General features: G+C 34.3%; 1 protein-coding gene across 1 annotated transcript; it reads right to left on the bottom strand.

The window, feature by feature from the left end:
- Window positions 1–12,592: 12,592 nt before the first annotated feature.
- On the bottom strand, window positions 12,593–17,627 carry LOC145584404 (quinone-oxidoreductase homolog, chloroplastic-like). Its single transcript, XM_081641274.1, has 4 exons — window positions 16,338–17,627; window positions 13,918–14,015; window positions 13,183–13,282; window positions 12,593–12,996 (listed from the first exon to the last, which is right to left on the bottom strand). Exons 2-4 carry the CDS (start codon window positions 14,012–14,014, stop codon window positions 12,750–12,752), a joined length of 444 nt encoding a protein of 147 aa, XP_081497400.1. The 5' UTR covers window position 14,015; window positions 16,338–17,627; the 3' UTR covers window positions 12,593–12,749.
- Between the last annotated feature and the right edge of the window lie 5,807 nt (window positions 17,628–23,434).

Raw genomic sequence — 23,434 nt, 5'->3', positions numbered from 1 at the left:
CTCTCTGGATGAGCGACATGTGTCACTCATATACCGTCTCTGAAACGGCGGCCTTCAAGGACCAAACTTTGAGGGCGCCGTAAAACGGCGTGCCCTAATCCCTAGGTCATCAAACCATAGGGAGGGCACACTTTCCAAGGACCCTATAAATAGGGACATTCCCCTCATTTATAGGGACAACGTTACATTAATTATTGCAATTATTACTAAGCTATCGTTCTCAAGAAACAGAAAGCACCTGAGCTTGGAATCCGAGCAGATAACTTAATTTCCGCACGTTTTACTTCGAACCCTATACTAACTTAATCTTCGGAGGCGGAACACCGACCATCCGGCGATCCGTTTGTTTTGCAGGTACAGGCGACCTTGTGAATCCAATCTTGAGCTATAACTCTCCCGAGGGACACAGAAAACCCCGAAACAACTATTATTTTTAATCTGCTCAAAATATACAGAATTCGGCAGATTTGGGGGCTATTTATTGACAAAATAGTACAGTTTATTTTCCGAAAGGATTCGGAGCAAAAAGAGTTTGTCACCAGATGACAGGAACAACGCCTGGCGACAAGGCTTGTTGCCTGGTGACGAAATTAGCGTCTGGCGATGACACCAGCGCTTGGAGACAAATAGTTGGTTCAACGACAGCTTATTCTCGCTATGCAAACCATATGAATTTTTCGATTATGACTCGATTTTCGTGCATTGACTTTATGCTTTAACTTCTTTCAAACTTTTTTCAATTAGTTTAAGCTTAATAAACTTTAGTCTTATGTTAGTCAAAATTTTATTTTTATTTTTTTCTTTTTGGGGAGAAAGTCGGATACCCTCAATTAATAATAAAAATGACGGAATTTTTTTGTGCAAAAATTTGTCAAATTTTTTTGCACACACTCACATGCACATAAAATAAAAAATAAAAATGCCAAGATGAAATAAGCATAATAAAGCTATATATACAAAGTGTATAAAGTAAAAGTCTTATATGGTTGGATAGCCCTTGAAATTATCTTTCTGATGATATATTATAATATCAATTCCGAGTTATAACGGAAAAGATATGAATGAAATGTCAAACTCTATCCAAAACTGACAATGTCCCACTATTTCGGACATATATTTTATTCTACAAAATATTTTAATATGATTCTAATTGGGTTAGAAAGTATACTTCAACATATTTCCAACGGCATATTATTTATCTTATTCCAATTTCTAGATCAAAAGATATAATAAAAACAAAAATCGCAAAAACTGCTGTCTATCGCAAGAGTTTTATCCGATTCGAATTCTTATCTTTTCTTGATTCTTCGACCCTCTTTTTTCCTCATAAATAGAGGTCATATCTCCACTTTTCAATCATCAACAAGCTTGATCACCAAATCACTCTCTCTTTCTCTCTTTTACACCAAAAATCATTCTCTTTTCTCTCTCTCTTATTCTTAGTCTTAAACTTATATTTCTAATTACACCATTCTTCCCTTAAGCACTCCAAGGAGTCCATATAATACCCAAAATTCTATACTTAAACGAAGGCGTGAAAGGTATAATTGACTGAGGGTTTGGACTAAATCAACTCTACTTATTATTTAATTTAATTGTTTCAATTTGATTTATATTTTAATTGAAGTTACTAACATTTTATTCACGATGTAGTAATTCAAGGAAACGCGGAAAGTGAGTAATTAATAACTTAATTACTCTTATTTTTATTCTTGTTGCTAGTATCATGATTAGGTTTATAATTAATATTGTATTTGACTAACGTTATTATTGTTGAATTGCTTCCAATATTAATGTTTATTTTATTATATTTATTGATCACCATATTGCATGTTTAAAGAGAATATGTAATTGAAAATCAAGCCTAATAAGATAATTTGGACAACCGGTTTAGGTTCCTTTTAATCTTGTTGTTTATTCAAGTGATCACTAGTATTTTAGAATAATGTGTTGCATTAATATTAAACCAATTTAGCTTAATAATAGTTTGGAGCGAATTGAATATTTTGTTTGCATGCCTTTGAGATCGCAAGAATCACTTTTCACTATAAGAATCGAGTAGAGGCCAATACGGGCGAATGTGACTCCATGACTCACTTCGTACCATGATCCCCAATCCTCCTTTCGTGGTTCCAAACCATATGGAGTTAGTAATCTCATGGATTATGAATAGGGTGTAACTTTCACGGGTCAATCGTTGTTGCTTATCGTTGTCCCTTATTCGTGGTTCCCTTTATAATGATCCGTGAACGGTTTACAAGTTCCTTAAAAACTTGTTGGCGGCTCCCTACTTTCCTTGTTCCTAATCGTGTACATCAATTCGCACTTCCTAAAAGTGCCAAGCATATTCACACATGCTTTAACGTAGGCGTACTTTGAACGACGCCTACAATTTGGCGACTTCACTGTGGAGAATTCTTGGTCATTTATCAATTTGAATGATCGGTATTTAATTTAGATGAGTGGATGAGACTTGAAAGATTCTTGAATTGTATTCCTGCGATTTAATTGGCATTGTTACATATGCATATGCTTTTTAGGCTACCTATTTTTCCACAATAGTACGTGTTCTACGTATGTGGCTAGCCTAGGGGATTTATGCTCTATCAATCCGAAAACGCTCATGGCAATAAGGGTTCATTCGAGTTTTTAAATCCACCCAAACCATGGAGCCGAGTTCGATTTCAACACGAACTCGCGGAGCCGCCCGTTGGCATACACCCTCAGGGGAGGCTGCCTGATTTTTATCCTCGTATCCTGTACAAGAGTCAACTTATTTTGGTCATAGACGGAGTTCTAGAAAGAGTTACATGTCGTGCCACCTATGGATTTGTAGCTCCGAGTTTTATTTTTCATTTGGAGTTGGTTTTGTCTCAATCAAAGTAACAGATCAAAAGGTATAACCGATATACTACAGCCTGTCCAGTTTAGGTGTCTTTTTAGCGTCAACTTTCTTTCTTTTTTTTTTTAATTTTTTAAATCTTTTCTTGTCAAGCTAGTCTTAGCCAAGTCCTTTAATCCGTATCAACTCAAATAACATAGGATTATAGATTTTTATTTTTTTTTTATATACCCATGAGTCATAACTCTTCTAGAATTCTAGTCATCTTCCTAGTTTTTTGTGACCAATTTTGTGCTAACCTTAACATGTGTTCTTTGTCTTTGATTGTGGTTGATCTTATTTATGACTAACGATTGCCAATGGACCGTTTTCACCTAGTAAATATCATAAACATTAAAATTTGACATATTTAATCAAGTTAGTTTGTCTTTTAGTCTTCCGTGCTATTTGGTCATTGGGTCCTTTGTTTTTCACTACGTCCTCATGTCTAACCATGCGATCATACCACGAGTCTTAATAAACTCACCTAAATTCACATGTTGAGTCGTTGCACACACTTTGTCTTCGAGTAATGCACTATATTGTTTATGATCGTATACTAGGACCATGCATATGTCGTTTTCCGTAGTTATAGGAATGGGTGGAGTATTCCCCATTGGTTTTCAAAATTCTTTCATACACTCTTCCCTTCCAATCCGAGTATTGAGTCAATGCATTAAGTGAGCTCATTTTGTTCCATAGTACTCGAGTTCAAGAATCACTAGTTAAGAGTTGCAAGAATAAGGGGAACATCATTCCTTCCTTCTTTTCTTCCAATCAAAGCATCAGCAATAACAAACTTCGTGTTCCTCTTGGCGGTAACAAGTAATTCATAGGCAACCATGAAGACGAAGCACAAGACAAGTTCCCATACAAGATTTCATGCTTTTTTTCCCTTTTGTTTCAACCGTTTTCCCCTAATAAGTCTAGCATAGGTTCTCCTTATCCTTATGTCTATATGCCATGTTCCATCAACGAGCATTTCTTTCCTTTGCATTCGATCATGTCATTCGCAAAAAAAAAAAAAAAAAATACAAAACAAAAAAAAATGCCGAACTAAACACAAGGTATACCAATGATTTGAGGTACGTTTGTAACCCATTCATTCCCCATTAACCATTAAATCACATATCCATTTCTTCATCAACCACTTTGAGCCTCGTCTAACGATTGGCCTTATTTATTCAACCCACAATCACCTAGCCCTGGGATGGGAAGGTGTGTAATTTTAATAACATTCAAAGGCAAGTAAAAAAAAAAAGTAAAAAAAAAAAAATAGCAACAAAAAAACAATGTCTAAGGGCAAGTGTTCCAATGTCTTTGATATGAACACGTCACAAATTGCGTCTCTCATCGAGTGCTTGGTACCGTGCCTGAGAAACATGAATGCTAAGTGAGTGATAGACCGCATGATCTGAGATTGCCCACATTGATTCAAAAAAAAAAAAAAAAAAAAAAAAAAAGAGAGAGAGTCAAAGCAAAAAGAAATGTTGAAAATAAAACTTGCAAAGTCCAATTTACAATTACACATCTTAAGGGCTTCTCTCGAGTCTTGAGCTTTTTACCCCTTTCTTCCTTAAACCATCAGCTTAACCAAATTACAACCCTTGAAAGACCTCTTTAAGGTGTACATACACTTGTTCAAAGTTTGGCTAGAGCTACGTTGGCCTAATTCCTAACGGATACGTAGGCAACCTCACATCGAGGCGCAGCCACATTCATATCCACATTCATATGCATGATCGAATTAAAGAATATCCTATGCTTACCCCTACCCATTTAGAGCTAGACTTAGGGGCTTGAACCCACATCACATAAGCCTACCTAGCCTAAAGAGTCATCATCTTTGATTCTTCTCACATATATTTCCATCACCATAACCCTTGCAGCCAGCCTTAGTATCACATTCACACACTTCACTCACACATACATATCCATATCATCTTTCCTTCTAGGAACCCGCTATCATGAAATCTTGTTTCCCTACCGCGCATGCTTCAACATCTTTCAAGACAACATTCACTAGAAGAGACATTGTATACTTGCTTAGCTTCTAAACCTAAATAATGTTCATTGTTGCATACATCGCATATCGTGCTTAGCTCCTTGACCTATGTAACATTCATTATGTGATACGCATCGATCACTTCATCTATATACGTGCTTAGCTTCCAGACCTAAGTGACGTTCAAGATCGCTTCTTTACACCATATATGATGCTTAGCTCCATGACCTAAGTTCATTCATCTATCGTGTCACATGATGTAATTGTCCTTAGCCTCCTGGCTGAAGAACATGCATCATGCATACATTATTTTAAGGACAAGCAATTCAATCCATACGATTCATTTCGTCTTACTCAAGGAGGAAGTTCAAAACTTCTTCCCTTTTTCATTATTTTCTTTTAGGGAAGTTCAAAAACTTTTTCAAAATTTTTATCGAGGGAAGTTCGAAAATAAAATTTCATTTTTCACGTCTTTCTTTTTCGGGAGAAAGTCGGTACCCTCCACTCGTCTCATGAAAAAAATGACGGAAAATTTTTGCCTTTTGCATTGTTGATTGCTTGTGTTTGCTCATACATTTAAATCATACTTATACACACACAATCACACGTCATACACATGTCATGTCGTGTCAAGTCAAAGCTTGGTCAAGTCAGTTGGTCAAGTCAAATCATAGTCTATATGAGTCCCTTGGCAAATTTTATTTTGCAGGTCTCAATTACAGCACACGTCCGGGGACAAGCGGACCATCTACAGCCCACGTCCGGGGACAAGCGGACCATCTACAGCCCACGTCCGGGGACAAGCGGACCATTTACAGCCCACGTTCGGGGACAAGCGGACCATTTACAGCCCACGGTCAGGGACAAGCAAACCAACTACAGCCCACGTTCAGGGACAAGCAAACCTGTCAAAATCATCTGTCGACTTTTATCAAGAATGGAAAGTATTATCGGTGGGTTTCTTGAAGCATAGAAAACCGCCAAATTCCTTTGTCGGCTTTCCTCAAGCATGGAAAGCATTATCAGTGGATTTCTTCAAGCGTAGAAAAACGCCAAATTCATATGTCGACTTTCCTCAAGCATGGAAAGTATCATCCGGTAGATTTCTTCAAGCATAGAAAGCTACCAAACTCATCAGTCGGCTTTCCTCGGGCATGGAAAGCATTTCAACAAACGTCATTCGGTGGATTCCTTCAAGCATAGGAAGCTACCAGACTCATTTGTCACCGATACACTGGTGTCAGATAAGAATTCTATCCCTTTACTCTTTTATCTGTAGAACTAACATTTTCTGCAGGTATCGGCGTATAAAGAGTTATTTAGGATTGCAGAACGTCTTAAATCATTCTCCGTCCCTATCGACTACTTTGACTATCGTTTTCAAAACTGACGTTTCTACAAACTCATTCAAAGTGGAGGATTCTGTAGACAACTAAAAATGTCTCCCCAATACCAAACCTGATGATGAACAACCTTTCATCGCCATTATTGGTCGGGTTGAGTATTTAATCTTTGGAGTGCTTAAATCCATATTCAATCCCAATAAATTTCATAAACAAACCAATTCCTAGACCATTTCCCCAAACCATAACTTATTTTCCTCTTTTTGTGCCTTTAAACCCAAAATAATTCATTTTGTGTCCCTTAAAATCATTCATTTCGTGTCCTTTTTATAAAAAATGTTTAGTCCAGTTTATTTTGGTCCATAATCTGGGTCCAATGATTTAATAGTTGGAAAGGGTTTGAAAAGATCTTTCCAACGATATATTATAAGCCCAAATCCGAGTTATAACGAATAAGTTATGGCCAAAATATTAAATTGAGCCCAAACTGAACCTAAGCCCACCTTACCTACAACCCAATGATCATGTGGAGGGTCCAAATTATTTAATCCCATTCCTAAACCAATTAGATTAATTTGAAGCTTCTATAAGTTTTTAAAAGATCTTAATTATCCTTTTTGAAAAGATAAGATGAAAGAGTTTGAAATTGAATAAAACTTTTCTTTTCGAAAGACCTAATTCTATCCGAATTGAAAGACGTTCAAAGATAGACAAATATAATATTTTTTTTTCTCATAGTTTTTATCCAAATTTTATATGGTTGGATACCCCTTGAAATTATCTTTCCAATAATATATTATAATATCAATTACGAGCTATAACGGAAAAGATATGAATGAAATGTCAAACTCTATCCAAAACTGACACCGTCCCACTATTTCGACCCTATCTTTTATTCTAGAAAATATTTTAATATTATTCTAATTGGGTTAGAAAGTATACTTCAACAGATTTCCAACGCCATATTATTTATCTTATTCCGATTTCTAGATCAAAAGATGTGATAAAAACAAAAACCGCAAAATCTGATGTCTATCGCAAGAGTTTTATCCGATTCGAATTCTTATCTTTTCTTGATTCTTTGACCCTCTTTTTTTCTTATAAATAGAGGTCATATCTCCGCTTTTCAATCATCAACAAGCTTGATCACCAAATCACTCTCTCTTCCTCTCTTTTACACCAAAAATCATTCTCTGCTCTCTCTCTCATATTCTTAGCCTTAAACCTATATTTCTAATTACACCATTCTTCCCTTAAGCACTCCAATGAGTCCATATAATACCCAAAGTTCTATACTTAAACCAAGGCATGAAAGGTATAATTAACTGAGGGTTTGGACTAAATCACCTCTACTTTTTATTTAATTTAATTGTTTCAATTTGATTTATATTTTAATTGAAGTTACTAACATTTTAATCATGATGTAGCAATTCAAGGAAACGCGAAAAGTGAGTAATTAATCACTTAAATACTCTTATTTTTATTCTTGTTGCTAGTATCATGATTAAGTTTATAATTTATATTTGATTTGACTAACGTTATTATTGTTGAATTGCTTCCAATATTAATGTTTATTTTATTATATTTATTGATCACCATATTGCATGTTTAAAGGCAATATGTAATTGAAAATCACGCCTAATAAGATAATTTGGACTACCGGTTTAGGTTCCTTTTAATCTTGTTGTTTTTTCAAGTGATCACTAGTATTTTAGAATAATGTGTTGCATTAATATTAAACCAATTTAGCTTAATAATAGGTTGGAGCGAATTGAATATTTTGTTTGCATGCCTTTGAGATCGCAAGAATCACTTTTCACTATTAGAATCAAGTAGAGGCCAATATAGGCGAATGTCACTCCATGACTCACTTCGTACCATCATCCCTGATCCTCCTTTCGTGGTTTCGAACCATATGGAGTTAGTAATCTCATAGATTATGAATGGGGTGTAACCTTCACGGGTCAATCGTTATTGTCTATCGTTGTCCCTTATTAGTGGTTGCCTTATAATGATCCGTGAACGGTTTACAAGTTCCTTAAAAATTTGTTGGCGGCTCCCTACTTTCCTTGTCTTTAATCATATACGTCAATTCCCACTTCCTAAGAGTGCCAAGCATATTCGCACATGCTTTAATGTAGGCGCACTTTGAAAGACGCCTACAGGCGGTCTTCGACAGCATTCGCTAAGATTGTGGACGTTGTCACCAAGATTTGAGAAGATAGCATGGGTGGTCTTCGACGACTTTTGCTATGATTGGGAAGGTTGTCACTATGATTTAAGAAAAAAGCTCTTTTGCTCAGAGACGCGTGGGCATATCATATCAAAGCTCTTTTGTTCAGAGACGCGTGGACATATCAAAAAAGCTTCATTGTTCAAAGACGAGTGAACATCAAAACAGCAAGATGGTGTTCCCTAGCTTGTGGAAGGTTATCACAACAGCAAATGCAGAAATAAATCGATTACCTTCAGAGACGTGTGCTCGACGGTGCAAGATACGCATTTCTTAACTCTTTTATCTGTTTAACTAACGCTAGTTTACAGGTATCGACGTTACAAGAATGATTTAGGATTGTAGAACGTTCTGAATCATTTTCCGTCCCTATCGCTACTTTGACTTTTGTTTTCGAAACTTGCGTTTCTCCAAACTCAGTCAAAGTGGGGGCTTCTGGCGATTTCACTGGGGAATATAAAAGAGTTAAGAAAACGATCAGAAGAAGACCAAATCCAATCTGGAATAAAACTACTTATGTCCGGGCGCGACAGGGTCTAGCCCAACGCGACAGCTTCATCACGGCGCAATGGAGCCGTCGTTTCGCAATGGTTTTAAAAAGATAAACGTGTTGTACGGAGTACTTTTCCTAATATAATTAAGTAATTAGACTCCGTAATTATCATAATTAAAATCAGATTTATCATAATAAAACACTTGTTTTATTCCGAATAAAATTCTTTATTTCTAAAAAAAATATAATTATTAATCTTAATTCCACTAGAACTTATGAGAACCTCCTAGATTATTCTAGAAGGTTAGAGTCAATCCCAATGACTTTAAGAATAATAATTAATGGACCCTCCACTAGATCATTGGGCCATATATAAACTTGTTTCGAACCCAACTTAGTACTTTGGTCATAACTTCTTCATTATTCATCGGAATTGGGCTTATAATAACCTAGACTGGACGTTTTCATAAATAGAGTATATTTTTGAAAACAGAAATAAAGTATTTATATTAAAACAACCGCATCACAAGACTTTTCACACTTTCACTTCGTTCGATAATCAATGACGGGAAAGATATTTAATACTGAATTTGATTTTTGGGGAGACACAATTAGGTGTCTACATACACATAGCTTTTACCAATTAATTGATCCATTAATGACTTTTACACTGCCAAATAGAGGCCATCACAAGATTCTGTAGGTTACAAGCATAAAAGAAAGAACAAACATCAAAGCATGTATGCAAGAGAGCCTACATAAGGTAAAATCATTTTGCATATGAGTAACAGCAAACAAGTTCATAAGATCTAGTCCACCCGTCATAGAAGTGCTCATGACTACAGCTAAATTAAATGAGCGAGTATTACTTCCTGCAAAAAAAAGAAAAGATGGATATCCATCATAGAAGTATACAAGACTACACCCATCATAGGAGCAGATGGAAGCAAGCAGGCTTCTTACATTTCACAATACCCAATTTTGCATATTGAATATCAACACAGTCTAGTAAGCAACAAAATTCACACACCTAACAATTTTCTTAATCTAATAATCGTTAAGCTAAAACACACTTACACACATATTCGCTCAAATAACATAAAAATAAGGAAATCAAGCTATGCAAACTTGATTATAATCAAACAGTGAATTATGATTAATAATCAAATTCGAGTTAAATTGAGCAACATCGTTACCCTAATCTTATATGAACTACAAAAGGCTTTAAATTGAGTTAACAATAACACAATCAATATCATACAAAATAATCTACATTTGAATTCATCATAGGAATAAAAGAAGGGCAGTTAGTCAATCTTTATGATCTACTGGTTAGCAAAAGATATACTTGATAAAAGTGTTAAGGACTATCTTACTATACATTTTTATACGCTAACCTCAAACCTCGACATGTTTTTAATGACTTAATTCTAAGAGCAATATGAATCTCCTTTTAATCGAATAACTCCATATGAATGTTTCTTACTATACATCATAAGCTAACTTATCACATCTATTCCATGTCCCAAAATATTCCTTTTAAGATTGTCCGTAAAAGATTGTCTTATTATCATTTCAGTTAGCATTGTCTCCACTACCTATCACAATATTTATAACTCTCTTTAATATTTCTAGTCAACTAATACAATATGTCACACGTGACTACGTACCGAAAACTTTTATAAACTTTAAAAGTATTTCCCGCAAATTAAAGTTCTTGTTAGAATTTTGATAACCACCACTTGAATATCCAGGCCATAAATTTGTTAAAATTGAAAAATTAAATTTAATCATTTTTTTTCAACAATCTTATCTCCATTTTTATTTTAATTAACACTATCTTGTCATGATTTAGTCAAAAAATATATACTCCTAGCAAGTTACGCATGCCAATATAAAAGCACAACAATAAAATTGAAAGAAGAACAATGATGTAAAATGCAAAGAACAACAAACCTTCAATAGATCTTTAGCAAGATCCATGGAAATTAGACCAAACGGCAGCTAAAAAAGGAAGTCCATGAGTACAGATTTAACAAGGGTATGCCTGTGGCAATAGCAGTAGCGGATCTAGGATTTTCGTACCTGTTAGTCACCATGTGAAACCACCTTTACCTACCACCACTGCCCACCCTAGAATCTCACCCATACATCGCAAGAACCACAATAAGACACCACAAAAGTCACCCCTTAACAAAATTTTCGAGAATTCAAACATGAAATTCCAACAAAGTTAAACCCAAAAAATCAACAAATCATACCCAAAAATCAAACAATTTCACCTCGAAAATCTTCCAATCGAAAATCAAACCTAAAAATAATGAAAATCAAACCTCAAATTTACCCCAAATATAACACAAAATCAATTAATCAAACCCAAAAATTACTATAAAATCATACCCAAATCTCAAAGAAAAACAAAATCAAACCCAGAAATTAACGAAAATCAAACCCTCTAAAACAAACCAAGCCAAAAACAAACAACAAAAATCAACAAAAACCGAAATGAAAATCAACAATAATCAAAACCAAAAATCAACCAAAACACGAAACCATACCTCAAATAATGACTTCAAATTTCACGGCCAAATTAACAAAAATCAAACCCACTAAAACAAACCAAGCAAAAAACAAACAACAAAAATCAACAAAAACCAAAACGAAAATCAACAATAATCGAAACCAAAAATCAACCAAAACACGAAACCATACCTCAAAGGCTCAAACCTCTAATGACTTCGAATTTCACCACGAATTTGGTATAATAATGCCAAATTTGACCATGAAAACTCTAGATCTAGACTTTTCATGGCCAAATTCGACATTAAAAACCATTATAAATTTACTAACACCACCACCTAAACATACATCCAAAAATTTCCGAGACAAATAAATAGAGGAAATAAAAGGAAAAGAGGAAAGAGAAGGAGAAAAGAAGAAGAAAGAGAATGAGAAGCGTGAGGAAATAGAAAGGAAAGAGAAGTGAGAGAAGAGAGAGAAAGGAAAGAGAAGGAGAAGCTGTGGAGCGGCGCATCAAAGTACTACGTATTAGGGTTAGGGATAGTTCTTATATTATTTATTTATTTATTTTTAAATAAACTTAATTTTTTTTTCCCCACTACTGAGTCACGTGCATCAGTAGGCACATGAATAGCTCCGCCACTGGGCAATAGCCACTGAGTGGGTCAGGAAAAAGGGGTGTGCCACACATAAAAGTGAAGGATGGGTATGCAAAGCAAAGCAAGTAATAATGCAAAACCCTCAAGGACTTTCTCCTATCAAGTTTAGTTAGGGGGCGTTTGGTTCACAGAGTGGTATGGGGTTGGAATTAGGAATGGGGTTAAGGTGGTATCGGGTTGAAACTTGATACTTAATACCATGTGTTTAGTTTAATTCTGGAATGGAATATCTCACTTTTTTCTCCTTTTATTTGATACCTAAGGGAATGGAATGAGCCAAACCCACCTCCCCCCCAAGGTTTCTAAACCCCATACCTCATGGGTATGAGATATGGGTTTGAAATTCATATTTTTGACAACCAAACATATGGTATGGGTTTTAGTCATTCTAAACCCATACCTCATACCTATATTTCGTGAACCAAACGCCCCCTTAAAGCTATTCATCGTCAAGAATATTCTAAAACCCAAAACAATATAATATCACTCTTAACCCATTTATTTTCCATCTATTTACATTCAACAACTCAGCTTGCATAATAAAAGACAACCCTACCCTTTTAGGATTAAGGCATTGGAAATGTTATTGTCGAGCTAAAAAGCAGAACATTGTGCTTAAATATAAATCATTTGTACACAGCACACATAAATATCATTGTTGTGTGTTTCCAAGCTTCGCCAGTTGCATAGTGGCCCACTCTTTCTGATGTAGCTGTGATCAATATATTCACCACTTCCATCAAGCTTGAAGTTTGCAAACTGGATGAGATCTTGGCAAGCAATAAGGACAGTAACAGGTAGACTGCACCTTTTGGGTGCAAAAACTTCCGATGGTATGATAACAGTCAGATTCTCCTTAGGGCTGTCAATTACAATGTAAATTAGTTGCACTTTTGGTTTTATCCATAGAAAGCTCACTTAATTGTCTTATGAGATCGGAACTAAGTGACCAAAATACCAAGTGGTTGAGATTAGGCATGGCCCTCAAAGAGAGTTCAAAAAAATGTATTCTGATTGAAATGATGAGAAAGGGAGGCAAGCAACTTACAGGGTAAAAACATAGCTAAGAAAAGCCACGACCTTATCACCATTTTTTAACCCTGTTACAGCAGATCCAGACTGAACTACCTCCCTAGCAACGTCTGTTCCTACCAACATGAAATATGGTCATAAGATTAAGAAGGATCATGAAAGATATAGTCATCCTCTATGAAAAGAATTATATATTAGAATAAAAAATCACTAATTTACAAGCACCCATTAATATGCCTTCTTAAGCTATTACACTACACATTGAGAGCAATTTACGGAAAATGGTTACAACCACGACATTTCCAAAAGAGTAATAATGATCTAGCAAATTCTAAACTTGACATAGACCCTGAAATCAATTTAAAACAGCTTTCTCACGAGAAAAGGGGGAGCAGAGGGATGGATAAATAAAACAACTACTTGTATATGTCAAGTGAAGGCAAAGAAATGCAAATTTCTTTGAAGTTTATGGATCAGGAGGGGAGAATGGGATAAACTCCTGCAGTAGATGAGTGCTGGACACAAAATCTTTGGATTCATAGGTGTAGTGCTATCCATCCACCCCTAAACTTCATGCTCAACAAGAAAAGCTAAAGTGCAATCTAAATTCACACGTTGAGAGAGCACAAAAGATGACGATTAAGGCTTCTCATGTGAGAAGTGTAAAACCCTACAACATTATTGCCAATATGAGCGTATGACATACGAGGTATTGTTAGGAACTTGTAAGGTAAGACAGGCCAAAGAATACCATTATGTGTCTTCCCCTCATTCACATTCCAAGTTGCTTCCTCAAATTGTAACCAATATCTCATTAGCTTTTGGGTCAGAAACAACAACCTCAACATGCTGCAACGCAGAAAAATCTAATGAGAATACCTCAAGATAATATTTATATTAAAAAATTATAAACTTTTTCTTATTCAAGACAATTATATCTACTCAATAAATGCATCGATAATTTAAATACATGGCATATACCAATACATTGGTGACTTATGAGCAAAAAGTTGAAAGTAAATATCATTACATTCTCCTTCTTCTTATGCAACTGCTTCGTGAATGCTAAAAACATGACATATGTCCATACAGTCACCAAAATAAGCCATGGCGGACCTACGTTGTAACCTGGGGTGGCCGTGCTACCCCCTTAAATATTTTTTTAAAAATAAATCAACTGTGTGAAAGCCTCTAGTAAGATATTGTATATATATGTTAAACATTACACCTTGTGAAAGATAATGTCATGCTGCTTTAGCGATAACAAAGGTATAGATTAAACTTCTCTTGGTGCAGCGGTTTAATGGTTCCAATCCCATCTCTTTATTTTTTGTTGTTTATTCTTTTTTTGTCTTTCATTCCTATGTACTGCATTTTTGTGCTTTCATTCCTAAGTTAATATGGTGATTTGACCATAGTCACCAATTCCATTATTGCAGAAGTTAATAAACACAATCAATAAATTCTTAATTTGATAGTAGGAGTGACAATAACAAAAGGACACTATTTGGCTTTTCATTTTCTTGATTGGTGTATAAGTCTTTGTAGCTGCGCTAACATGCAAACATAGCAGGTATTAAAAAGATGCAAGAATTGTCACAACCATAAAAGCACAAAAATTAGGCTGATAATTGTTGTAATCGGCTCACCAAATCAAAACCCAGAGTAACACCAGGTAATTGCTGAGCAAATGTACTACTAAAACACCAAAAGAATTAAACCTGAGCTCAAAATTATCAATAATTACTTGAAAAAAAATCCCCAACTCATCAAGGTAGTGATGTCACTTTTGATTATCTTATCATGAATTGCTTAATTAACTTGACTCTCAAATCATAAAAGATTATTGAGAAGATCTAGGAGTTTAGAATAAAATTTTGGAGTTAAGAGGAGTGACTATTTTGAAAAGTTTTGGCTGCCTATTCAGTTTTCTTGTGCTTGAAAACGACCTCTAATTTTGCAAGAATAGAAAGCATTAGTACTCTTGCGGGCCTACTTAATTCTTTCTGTAAGAACTGTGAAAAAATAAGCTCAAGTTGTGCAAAATTACACAGCTTGAAAACAACCTCTAGTTGAGCAAAAATACATAGCTGGTTGCAAAGTATCTAATTTTGTAATCGAGTCTACAAATGAACACTGAACAATTATACCCATTTTTTTAATCACAAACCTCAAGGCCTCTTATCAGATACTTAAACCAAATTATTCCTTATGTACCTATATGGATATGGCTATATGCATGTTTTCTTTGATGTTCATACAAGAATGCTCTATTTCCTTCATATCCATATAGTCCCATACTTCCATTAATCTCTCATTAACAATATGGTCCCAATCTTTTACCATTTTATTGACTCCACTGAACTAAATATAGAAAATCGTATAAAATGTACTTGGATCATACATTTATTAGGGAATAAGAGAGTATTAAGGAAGGAATTTGAAACTCTTCATAAGCAATCAACAAATATCATCTACATTTGAATTCGTCACAGGAATAAAAGAAGGGCAATTAGTCAATCTTTATGATATACTGGTTAGCAAACCATATACTTGATTAAAGTGTTAAGGACTATAATCATGTTACAGGCTTACATTCTTCTTATATGCTGACCTCAAACCTCGAAATGTTTTTTAATTACTTAATTCTATGAGCAATATGAATATCTTGTTAATCGAACAATTCCATATGAATGTTTCTTATTATACATCATAAGCTAACTTATGATAACTATTCCATGTCTCAAAATATTGCCCAATAATTCTTTTAAGATTGTCTGTAAATGATTGTCTTATTATTATTCCATGTCCCCACTATCTATCACAATTTTTATTACTCTCTTGAATATTTCTAGTCAACTAATACAGTATGTCACACGTAACTACGTACTAAAAACTTTTATAAACTTTAAAAGTAATTCCCTCAAATTAAAGTTCTTCTTAGAATATTGATAATCACTACATGAATATTCAAGCCATAAATTTGTTAAAATTGAAAAATAAAATTTAATCATTTTCTTTCAACAATCTTATCTCCATTTTTATTTTAATTAACATTATCGTCTCATGATTTTGTCAAAAAATCTATAATCCTAGCAAGTTACTCGTGACAATAGAAAAACAATAAAATTAAAAGAAGAACAATGATGTAAAATGCAAAGAACGACAAACCTTCAATAGATCTTTAGCAAGATCCATGGAAATTAGACCAGCACTGCACCCCATTCCACCAAGATTGTACGTTGATAATGTTACCTCTAAGCTTGTAGCAATTTTACCAATAAAAGTTTATAATGAAATACAAAATTTCCATGGTCAATGAGAGATCTCTGAAGGTAAATTAGAGGGGGAAAGGACAGAAATTTCACAAAACCCAAACATCTATTCAATTTTCATCCAAAATTCTGGAAAATGCACCATAAAAATAAAAAAAGAAAGACCTCACAGATAATCAATCACTCATCCCCACCAAAAATTGAAAACCCTTACCACAGGAATAAATTGAATTTATGCAAATAAAGTCACAAATTTTTACCATTTCACCGCATGGATTCTGGTCTGGTTATACTGGATGAAAAATGAACAACAAAACAACTAAAAAATCAACAACAATTAATAAAATAAAGGATTTAGACAAATCAAAAAAGCAATTACCCTCCCCATATCAACGCAAAAACCAAAAAAAAAAAAAAAAAAAATTGTCCGGAATAATCCCACCTCTGGAGCGTCCGCTAAAAATAATCCCACGTTTAAATTATTTTTAAATAATCCGACCTTTATACCAAAAACCTGTTATAACAAGTTACCTTACACGTGGCGCCCTGTTATTTGTAAAAAAAAATTGAAAAAAATTATTTTTTTAAAAAAGTAAACTTTAATATAAATAAAATAAAAAAAATAATAAGAAATAAAACCAATTGATTATTGTAAAAACCACCAGGCCAACGGCTGGTGGCTGCCCAAGCAACCCTCCGGCTGCCATCTGACTCCTCAGCCCCGCATCTCCGACCACCCAGATCCCAGCGTCGCAACAACGCCAACGCCGCACCTGGCCCCCCACCACTTCCCCATCCCTATCCCGACCTCCCACCACTTCCCAATCCCGACCTCGCACCATACCCAAACTCGACCTCCCAGGCTCCCACTAGTCCCCACCCAGTCGCCCACATCCCCTTTCCCTGTTCCTTTTCCTTCCTCATCCCCTTCCCCTCCCGATTTTGGCTCCCATCCCTTCCCACGCCTGAATTTCGACCCCTCTCCCCTTTCATAACCTTGATTTCGGTAATGGTTGCTTGGATGTGGTGGTTTAGTGGCGACGGAAGGGGGCAGGGGAAGGACGGCGAACGGCGCGGTGGGGATGGCGGCTCTGACAAGCCGATGGTAGGGGTGGCCGAGGGGAGGTGGTTGGGGTCGTGGTGGCCGGTGCCTGGTGGGGCTAGTATTTGGTTAAATTTTTTTATTTTATGAGAAACAAGTTAAATAATAATAAACTTCCCTTCAAAAAACAAAAATAAATAATTAACTAATGTTAATCACTAATAATCATTTCTTAAAACAAAATTTAAATTAATAATTATATTGACCAATCACGTAATGACACATGTAAATTAGACTAAATAAAAAAAATTACTTATTCAATCGGCTACAGGTCACTTGGGACCATTTTGAGCAGATTGTATATAAAGTTCGGAGTATTTAAAAATAACTCAAAGGTGGGATTATTTTGGGCGGACGCTCCAAAAGTGAGATTATGGCGGGCAATTTTTCCAAAAATAACACTAAATCAACTAAACAAAAGATCGTTCTAGGCCCAAAATAACCCAGATTTTAAAATTTTGGGGAAAAAAAATGTCAAACGCTTAGAAAAACCGAAATTTGGAAAAGAAAGAGGAAGAAGTTACCTTAGTGCTCGCATACCTTCCAATGAAAAGGTGAGATGAAGGTCATGACTTACATGATTTAGGAGAGAAGAGTGAGGTGAGAGGAAATCTATAGAGAGAGAAAATGAAATAAAAGAGAGAGAGGTGAGAGTGAGAAAACCAGTCAAGTGCTCAGACCATGCACAAAAATAAGCCACAAGATTGAGGTGAGAGGAGAGAGAAAAATTTTGAGGGTAAAATTGTCCGTCCATTGTAGATAAGCGAAGCTAAGACAAATCTTAAAGGCAATTTCGGCATAACACTGTTCATAAGGAACTTATATTTTTCACAAATGTTTATTAAAGGCCGATTTATACTAACATTAACACTAACATTAACGTGTGGCGCACTATTCTTTCTAAAAACTAAATCTTACATGTGTGAACATATTTGGTGTAATATTTTACTTTGTACTTTCTCTCTCTTCTATACTTTGTATTTCCTTTTCTTACTTTCACTTTCTCTCTCCTCTGCACTCAAAGGTCTCATTATTTTCAATTTCAATTATGTTATTGTTTTCGATTCTGATCATTTTGTTCTGTTTTGATCTTTGATTTTTCAATTTTATCCAATTATCTTCAGATTATTGCTTCTTTTTTTTTTTCCTACAGTTCAAGAAATTTAGGCAAATCGATGAAGAAATTGGGTAAAAATACACTTGTTAGTGAAGCCGATCAAAATGTTAGTATGTTTTTTTTTACTTCATTTTTATGTATTTTTCTTGCTTGATATTGTCGATTTTTGTATTTTAATTATTTTTGGATATTTTTTTAATATTTATTGTGTTTTTAGTTTACATTTTCAGTTTTATTCATGATTCATGCTAATTTGTTGTTCATTGTCAATTTGCTGTTAATGTACTACAATTTTGTTGAGTTTTGTGCAATATTTAAAGCTTTGTTATCATATAATGGTTAGGAAATCACATTCGATCTGAATCATCTTACAAGTTTTATAGGGTATGTTGTAAATTTCGCTTTGATGGAATTGCACAACGCTAATCTAGTGTTACTATCCACATGGAATTTTGGTACTGTCATATGATAATGATGCATGTATTTGCTGAAATTTGGCCTACAATTCAACAATAAATTGAATCAGAACACTTAATCAAGATATCAATTTAAGGACTTGGAGCAGGTAATTTGATAATGTTCAATATAAGAACAACTATGTTAAGTGCTTGAGTCATTTCATTGATGATTTAGAAGTCAATTTATCTGAGAATATCAAAGTGAGTAAATTCTTGTTGTTGATGAAGATATACTCTCTATGACTAATATGGTCAATTTCTGTGCGACTATGGTGGGCCAACTGTGGTTATTATCTTTGCTAACAATCTTCAAGTCATACTTCATTCATTGTTTTATAATTTAAGCTATGTTACATGCTGATGTTCTCCCTTTTTTGGATCGGATAAAGCATGCTAATGTTCTTCTATTTCTATTTAATACTAACTCAAACCGTAAAATTCAACCTTGGTCTTCCTGCAGATTTACTTATAATTCTAGTAATTTATGGTGACCTTGTGGCCTATGTGAGTTGTTGTTCCTCGCCCTCTTTGTGGCATTTCTATTAACTAGTTGTCCCATCGCGCGTAGGCGCGCAATCGACCAATATTGAAAATATTGAGTGTCGATATTGTTCATCGGATTTCTCGGTTAAAGCTTTATTTCGGTATTGTATTTTTGTGAAACGAATGATAGATTTTAGTTTTTGTAAAGTTGAATTGAATATGGAAAATATTGGAATGATTTAAGTTCAATATAGGAAATATTGGGTGTTGATATCAAAAGTTCATACTATAGCAATGTATTGTATTTTTGGGAAATGTTAAAATATTACTTCCTCCGTTCTTTATTACTTGACCCGCTTTGACTTTTACACTATTCACCACCCCTTCTTTGACCGTCTTTTGTGAATAATATGTAAGGAAAAATATATTAATGTATTATATTTTTGGATTCGTCTCAATAAGTACTATCATAATATATAACTTTTATAATTTTTACTTATGAAGAATTTAAGTTATTGATAGTTAAAGTTTTGCATTGGCAAGCGTGATAAAAGAAACAGGTCAAGTAAAAAAGAACAGAGGAAGTATTATTTATGAGTTTATAGTATATAATTTGCTTATAATATTTTTTTGTTTTTTTGGCTTTATTTGTGTTTTAAATGTAGATATAATCATAGAACTTAAGGTGAACGAAATCTTTTATTGCATTCCTATTGTTTGGAATTTAAAGTGATTAATGAGAAGGATCTTGATGCCGAAATTGTTATTCATGACTTTTGATACGGTGTTTAATTTGTATTTTCAATTGATTTGTAAGGGTTATAGTCAAAGAGTCAGTCAATGTATATGTGAATAATAATTTTTGCTTAATTAAATTATTTAAAGGTATAAACATTTTGATTTAACAAAGGAAAGATAGAGTTAGATAGTTTTGTTTAAAGAAATGAGAAAGGTTACGGTAAATTTTTTTGCAACTTCATGCTTCTACTCAATTTTATAGAATTTTATGTAATTTTGTGCATTTATAGGACAAATATTTTTTGTTATGTTAATTTTTATGCAACTTTGTGCTTTTAAAAGCCGTAGAATTACTGTTTATAAAGTCGTAAAAAGGAAGTAGCGTGACAAAAATGATGTTTTTATGGGTCGAATTAATAATGTGTAAGTTAGTTATGGGTAATTGTAAACTATTTGTCAGTTTGTAGTGTTATTACAAAGAGAATATGAAAAAACATGCATTGCGGTTTTCGATAACACTAATACACTGTAGCAAATTGCAGATGAAGAGACATAAAAGTGATATATTAGTTTCAATTTGATATTTATTTCTTCTCATTAAGCGGTCTTCTTCATCAAATTAAACCCTGGAAAAGCGATTTTGAAGAGAAATAATCTTTGCTCTGAATTTTCCTTTTCCTTTGTTAAAAATGGTTGATTTTAATGGTGGTTCTTCGTCAAAGTATCCTGGTTTTCGAAGTGAACATTAGAACTCATATTTTCAGTCATTGTCTAGAAGAAAATCCGAACTCGAAGATTCTCTAGCCGTGAGTATGCATGTCCGTACAAAGTCTGATCAAAGATGTTAGTTTTTACAATGGGAGTTGGCGGAGTTGGAGGTTGAACTATCTCAATTTAAGGATGTTGGAAAAAAAGTAACATGACTGTAGACACCCATTTGTGTCTCCCTAAAACCAAACCCAGTGATGAGTACCTTTCACGTCGAATCATAATCGAATGAAGCGAAAGTGTGGAAAGTTAGTGTTGCGGATAGTTTTAATTTCTTTTCTTTTCTCTCTGTTTTTGAAAACTTATTTTAAGAAATCAGACAATCCAGTTTGGTTGGTCCATGATGTGGGTCCAATAGTAGTGTAGTTGGATGGGGCTTGACAAGAGCTTTCCAACGATATATTATAAGCCCAATTTCGATGAATATTAAGGAAGTTATGGCCAATTTACTAAACTGGGCCCGGTTTGAGCTTTATATACGGCCCAATGATCTAGAGGAGGGCCTAATATGATTTATCATTCCTAATGCAATTAGGAATGGTTTTAGTCTTCTAGAATCTTCTAGAAGGTTCTTTTCATTCCTAATTCAATTAGCATTGATAAATTGACTTTTGTTGACTTTTCAGAGTTTTAATTAAAATCAAATAGCATTTTCGAGAAAATTGTATGATTTTATCCTCCATTACGGCAAATTTATCTGATATTCGAAAACGCGTTAAAACCAGGCTTGGCGCCTGAACCCAGGCTTTGGCGCCTGGCGCTAGCCATTGGCGCCTGGCGCCAGTGTTGGTGCCTAGCGTCAGTTAGCCAGGGTTTGCGCCAACTCTGTTTTTTTGTGCGTCAGACTCTGTTTTGTTTATTGTATCTTTTTGGTTGATTTTCTCTATAAATAGCGTATTAAAAACTTCGTTTTCATCATCTACATTCACCATCATTCACCAATTCTCACGAATTATCACCTACAATCAATTTTAATTAGCATTCGCCTACAATCATTCATCAATTCTCTTTCAATTCTTTCTTAGCTTTTTCATACAAAATTCCGCATTCACAAGATTTAGAAACACCTAGCCATATTCGAAGTTGCCTTCGCCCTAGACGTGAAAGGTTTGATTTCTGAGGGTTTGGTCCCAAATCTCTCTTTCAATTATTTAATTTGATTGCTGATTATTATTTTCCTTGAAGTTACTAACGTGTGTATTTTGTTATTAGAAAGAGGTACGAAGCATCAAAGTAAGTGCTTTAATTGATTTATTGATATTATGATGTAAAAATCATGTTTATATTGTTATTATGATATTCCTAGTATCATGTCTAGGGTATTTTAAATATCAAATATGATTGTTATGATGCTTCCTATGTTCTTCCTAATATTTATGATTGTTAGTATCATGTCTAGGATCTTGCTATTTTTATTGTGCTTTAATATTAACATGAACATGATTATGATTATAATTGTTATAATTTATGATGATTATGAATATTATTATTATTGTGATGATGATTATTTTATTTATGATTATTATTTATGATTATGATTATTTATTATGTTGCTTGATATTTATTATTTATTGCTTGATCACGCTTTTTATGCATGTTTAAAGGGAATTGGTACTTGCAATCACGCTTAATAAGATAATTAATAATCTTGTTAGGTTTAATATGATTATAATTCAAGTGATCGCCAATAATCGTTTATTTGTGCATTAATATTCAACCAACATAGATAAACAGGTTTAGGGTTAATCCTATTGATTGCATGTTAATTAGAAAGCGCACATGAATACGATCAGAATAAAGTAGAGGCCTATTATTAGGGCAGGTTCAATCTCTTTTAGGTTGGATTTGTACCTTCATCCCCGAACCCTTATTTGGTTCTAGACCTTATGGAGTTGACGATCTCTTGGATCGTTAAGGGGTGTAACCTTCACCTCGTGAATGGTTTGCAAGTTCCTAAAAAACTTGTTGGCGACTCTTTTGCTCTATCTTCTTCCCTTTTGGACGCCACCGTACTTTAGTGTATGATCACAGTGGGGTTCAAGCTAGTGGGATTAAAGGCTTGAAATTATTCCCTACAGTTTTTGGCGACTCCACTGGGGAGGATTTCTATTTTAATTCCTGAATTTGTTTCGGCAATGATTTAGAATGAGTGGATGAGACTCGAAAAGTTCTAAGTATTTCATGTGCGTAATTTTGATTAACATTATTGTCATATGAATAAAAAAGATCTCATTGGAAAGACCATCCGTAATGAGTTAAAAACATAGGATTTTACACGTAGGAAATTTGAGGAATGTCTTTCACAACTAGAACTAAAATAACACCGC

Source organism: Chenopodium album, chromosome 1 (genome assembly GCF_948465745.1).
Source record: "Chenopodium album chromosome 1, dcCheAlbu1.1, whole genome shotgun sequence".
Lineage (NCBI taxonomy): Eukaryota > Viridiplantae > Streptophyta > Magnoliopsida > Caryophyllales > Amaranthaceae > Chenopodium > Chenopodium album.
Note: the sequence above shows the minus strand (reverse complement) of the source record. Positions and strands in the feature narration are given on the sequence as shown.